Raw genomic sequence first — 5,709 nt, 5'->3', positions numbered from 1 at the left:
TATGCAGATGATGCCTTTTTATTCCTAGATGGTTCTTCAAAGTCATTGTCAAGTACTATAAATGACTTCAGTATATTTTCTACAGTATCTGGACTTAAACTTAACATAGATAAGTGTCGATTGATATGGATCGGAAACAAGAAATACTCAGAAGAGATTTTATGCCCTGAACATAAATTTGATTGGTCTTCAAAAAACTTCAAACTTCTTGGAATTAATTTTTCTTTGGAGTTATCTGAAATCATTGAATCGAATTTTAAAGAAAAGCTATCAAAAATAAGAAAATTGCTTGGAATGTGGTCTAAAAGAAATCTTACTCTTTTAGGAAAGATCACAGTTGTTAAAACACTGGCACTACCACTTATAACACATCTACTGTATTCACTGCCAAATCCAGGTAAAAAATGGATAAGCGAAATTAACACAGTTTTTTATAGATTTATATGGGGGTACAAACCTGACAAAATCAAACGGGATACAATGATTCTTGAATATGGAGAAGGAGGTTTAAAGATGATACACATTGAAAGTTTTATGAAATACTTGAAAATTAAGTGGGTGAAAAGGCTATATGATGGAAATGGGGACTGGCAAAGTTTAGCAAAATCTAATTTTAGTAAATTTGGAGGGGAGAGATTATGGAATCTGAAAAAATCAAAACTGGAGGAAATATCGAAAAATGTAACTAATGTTTTCTGGAAAGATGTTATTTTAGCATGGAAAGAATATAAAGATGATAATAATGAAGTATCAAGTTTTCTTGGTGATGATCTTTTGAATTACATACCAGTTCCTCGTTACAAACAATTTATTGAATATGAACGGAATGGGGTGAAGACAGTTAAGGACTTGTTGGACAATAATTATCAGTTTTTGTCATTCAATGATATTAAGACTAAATGTGAGAAAATGAATTTTTTACAATATTTCGCAGTAATAGACCACATTCCAAGGGAAAACTTAAACATAATACGACAACAACCATTGATCAACAATCAATCAGAAAACAGTAATCCTTTAAGAAGACTTCTTCAAGCAAAAGATCTTAGATATGTTTATAAAGCGATTGTTGCTAACTACAAACATTATCCAATTGAAAGGCAGGAAAAATGGAATAGAAAGTTAAATACAAATTTAAATGATGATATAGGTTGGGAGAAAATTTATTTAACAAGCTTTCTGGTGACAATTGACACAAAACTTCAAAATCTACAATTTAAGATTCTACATAGAATATTAACAACCAACAGTTTTCTTTACCAAATTAATGTTAAGGATGAGGATCTATGTACTTTTTGTAGAGATGCACCAGAATCAATTGAACACTTATTTTTTAACTGTGTGAAAATAAATAATATATGGAATGATTTAATGGCTTGGGTGAATGACTTGAATAACAATATTATCATTATTGATCATATGAATATCAAGGATGTGTTATTTTTTTGTGAAAAGGGTCCACCTATCATAAACTATCTCATACTGATTATTAAATATTATATCTATACATGTCGATTCAAAAATATTGAACCGTCTTTCAATGGTGGAAAAAGACGCATTATTCAACAACAACAGATTGAAAAAAAGATGTCTTCTTTGAATAACACAATGAACAAGTTTAACCAAAAGTGGTCTCCCCTTAATATCTAAGAAAAAAGCTTTTAATATCAATTGCATATCCGGGTAAACTTACAACCCGTAAAGAATTAATTAAAGCATGAAGGAAGATTTTTGGTATTTAAGTAAATAACAGGCGTACATGTATGTGTTATATCTGTCTTGTGTATGTGTTATGTTGATAAGTATGTTTATTGGTTTATTTGTATGTGTAGACCCAAATGGCATGGTAAATATATAATTATTTATTGTAATAGAAAGGATGGATGTATCCATATATTAATATCTTAATATATGCTGTCAGGCATGCGAGGATGTGTGTGTATGGGTACGAGTGTATGTGTGTACAATTATGTGTGGTATATATGTATGACTCAAGTAATATATTTGTCATTTCGAGTGTGTGTATGATGTATTTATGAATACATAATTTGTAGTTAAATTTCACATACTTGTACACTGTTTATGTTTTTGTGTTTATGTATATAGGTCTAAATTGCTAGGTACATTAGTATTTGTACTCTTTTTTATTTCCCCAGACATTACTTCTTAAACTAATCCAAATTACACATGAAAAACAACATCATTCAAAGTACATGAATTCGGTTTTATCTTGTTTAAATTTTAGGACAATAGGGCATTAATATATCAATTTAATCAAAATAAATATAATCGTTATTGTAATGAATGAAATATACGTATGAAAGAATGAATGATTTTGAATTTGAGTATGAAAGAATGAATGAAAAAGAAAGAGAGAATGAAGAGAAAGAGGCCTTTTGCATGAGGCTATATTATGTAAGAGGGATGATTCCGGGGCACCCCAACCCTGGCATCCCTCCCAAAGATGCTGGGGGAATAAAACAATTTGATGAAATGATAGTATATTTGTTTAGCTCGATCGGGCCAGTTGATCTAAAAATGGCTACACTCTGACGATTTAAGTGATCAATCTAACGTTAAAAAAGGTGAAATTTTGGCTTTTCAAGAAGCGCAAGAAATACACAGAAATACTCATTTTCAAAATGTCCTCCGAATTAGTCTTATTTAGCACGCCTGGCCCATATTAAAGGGCCAAGTGAGCCGATGCCGTGGTACGTCATCGATAGGCGTCAATATTTTACTTTAAACAACAACTTCTTCATAACCAAAAGGCCTAGGGTGATGATATTTGGCTAGAAGCAATTTCGGATGAAGGGCCACCAAGTTTGTTCAAATAAATGACCTTCACTCATATTCAAGGTCTTGGGGGTCATTTGTTTAAAAAATACCTTAAAACGACTTCTGAATAACCATAATATCCAGGATGATGATATCAGGCCAATAGCACACTAGGCTAAAGGCTACCAAATTTGTTCAAATAAATTGTGATATTTGGTCAGTAGCATGCTGGGAGTGTGTTAAAATGAATGACCTTGACTTATATTCATGGTCACAAGGGTCAAATATGTTTGAAACTTTTGAATGACTTCTGAATAACCAAAAGTCGCAGGATTATTATGATGAAGGCCTATCAAGTTTGTTCAAATAAATGACCTTCACGCATATTCAAAATATTTTAAACATGTTTGACGTGTGTGACCTTAAATATAATTCAAGGTCACAGGGGTCAAATATGTTCAAAATGTTTCAACGACTTCATCTGAATAACCAAAAACCCCAGGGTTATGATATCTGGCCAATAGCATGCTCTGAGAAAGGGCTACCAGGTTTGTTAGAATGAATGACCTTGACGTATATTAGAGGTCAAGGGTCATATATGTTAAAAAACTTTTTAACAACTTCTGAATAATCAAAAAGGCCCAGGATGATGATATATAGCCCATAACATGCTGGGATGAAGGGCTATCGCATTTGTTGAAATGAATGACCTTGACATATATTCAAGGTAACAGGTCAAATATGTTCAAAACCTTTAAACAACTTCTGAATAATCAAAAAGGCCCAGGATGATGATATCTGGCCAGAAGTATGCTGTAGGTTAACGGGCTACCAAGTTTGTTCAAATAAATGACCATGAATTATATGCAAGGTCACAGTGGTTTAATATGTTTAAAATCTTTAAATGACTTCTTCTAAATAACCATGAGACCCAAAATGATATCTGGCCAGTAGCATGCTACATTGTAGGATGAAGGGCTACCAATTGCAAGGTTGTTAAAATGAATGATCTTGACTGATATTTAAGGTCACATGGGTCAAATATGGTTAAAATCTTTAAACGACTTTTCCTGAATAACCAAAAGGCCCAGGATGATGATATTGAGCCCGTAACATGTTGGGATAAAGGGCTACTAATTTTCATGAATGACCTTCACCTTTATTCAAGGTCACAGGGATCAAATATGTTCAAAATCTTTTAAACAACTTGTGAATAACGAAAGGCCCAGGATGATCATATTTAGTTCATAACATGCTGGGATGAAAGGCTACCAACTTTGTTGAAATTAATTACCTTGACCTTTATTCAAGGTCACAGGGGTCAAATATGTTTAAAATCTTTAAACGACTTCTTTTGAATAACCAAAAGGTCAAGGTTGATGATATCTGTCCAGTAGTATGGTTGGATGAAGGGCTACCAAGTTTGTTCAAATAAATGGAGTCAGATATGTTAAAAAACTTTTAAACAACTTCTTCTGAATAACCATGAGGCCCAGAATGTTGATATTTTGGCAGTTGCATGCTTGGATGAAGGACTATCAAATCATATGAATGACCTTTACCCACTTTCAAGATCACATATGGTCAGATATGTAATAAAAAACTTGAAATGACCTAATCTCATTAGAGAAAAAAATTTCTATGGTGGTGATATTTGCAAGTTGCAATCTGAGATGAAGGGCTATAAAGTTTGTTCAACGTAATGACCTTGTTCGACTTTCAAGGTCACAGGGGCCAAATGTTTTAAAATCTCTTTAACAGGTTCTTTTGAATGACTTATAGTCATAAATACTGACATTTTGCCTGTAGCTTTTTTTTAGATCACTTTTAAGGTTACAAGTGTGATTGAAATCTCGGAAGAGTACATCCTTAAGATCAAGTTATGCAGGAAACCAATACTCTTCATAGATGGAAAGGTGTTGAGGTGCTTTATAAAAATTGTGAATTTCACTTCACCCAGGCTTCACATTCGCCTCTGGGGAGGGGATGAAGTTTACTTTAGTTTCTATAGGAAAATAATACTTTTGGGTATATTTTGTTCATTTTTGATTGGAAAAAATTCAAATATGATCTAAATTATAACTCTGAGATGACAGTTTGACACTATGAAAATATGTTAAGTCTGACCCACCCTAAGGGGCTGAGGGGTGGGGCCCAAAAGGGTCAAATTGGTTTAATTTCAATCCTTTTCAGACCCAGTTATGCTTGAAACAAATACTCTTCATACAAGGAAGGATGTTGAGGTGCTTTGTCAAAATTGTGAATTTCATTACCCATGGGCTCCACGTTCGCCCCATTGGAGAACTGATGAACAGGGGTAAATATATTCACCATTTTGATAAAGCAACAAAAGACCTTTTCATTCATGAAGCGATTTGGATTCTGGTACATATGAGGAAGAGGAGTTTTGGAATATTAGCTAATTATTCCACTTTAAACCCTATCCCTCCAGCCTGAGGGGTAAGGCAGGATCTTATTTCCTCGTATAATCTCATCATAAGTATTAAAAGTAAGTTTGAATTATTCCCTGAAATCTACAATGTAGACAAAGCACCTAAGCATCTTTCATCCACAAAGCGGTAGAGCATCGGGCTGGAGAGCCAAGGGTCGCAGGTTCGAGCCCCAGCCATCAATGGCACTATCTTTATCACTATTCCTCGTCCTACTACATACGCATGTTGAATATCGATAAATAAAACAACAGACTTCTGGTAAACTTCACCTGATTTATTGGTAAAAAGGTTTGCTTCATTTACAATGAAAGAGTGACAACTGAGGTAATCAAAGTAATCGTCAGATAATGACGTCGTACTAATATAACTTCAGACAGTACATGTGAACATTGATGACTTTCCACTCTGCCGTTAGTTCATCAGCCTGCTAAATACAAGCATCACTATATTTTTAGCCTTTAATGTTATGATACTTGGG

General features: G+C 33.6%; 1 protein-coding gene across 1 annotated transcript; it reads left to right on the top strand.

The window, feature by feature from the left end:
- Window positions 1–10: 10 nt before the first annotated feature.
- LOC110452408 lies at window positions 11–2,008 on the top strand. The gene is made up of 2 exons (XM_021500910.1): window positions 11–1,455; window positions 1,588–2,008. The coding sequence occupies exons 1-2, from the start codon at window positions 295–297 to the stop codon at window positions 1,648–1,650; spliced, it is 1,224 nt and encodes a 407-aa protein (XP_021356585.1). The 5' UTR covers window positions 11–294; the 3' UTR covers window positions 1,651–2,008.
- Window positions 2,009–5,709: the final 3,701 nt, after the last annotated feature.

This window comes from Mizuhopecten yessoensis, unplaced genomic scaffold (assembly GCF_002113885.1).
Source record: "Mizuhopecten yessoensis strain PY_sf001 unplaced genomic scaffold, ASM211388v2 scaffold6683, whole genome shotgun sequence".
In the NCBI taxonomy this organism is placed as follows: Eukaryota; Metazoa; Mollusca; class Bivalvia; order Pectinida; family Pectinidae; genus Mizuhopecten; species Mizuhopecten yessoensis.
The sequence above is the reverse complement of the archived record's forward strand: the minus strand, read 5'-3'. Positions and strand labels throughout refer to the sequence as shown.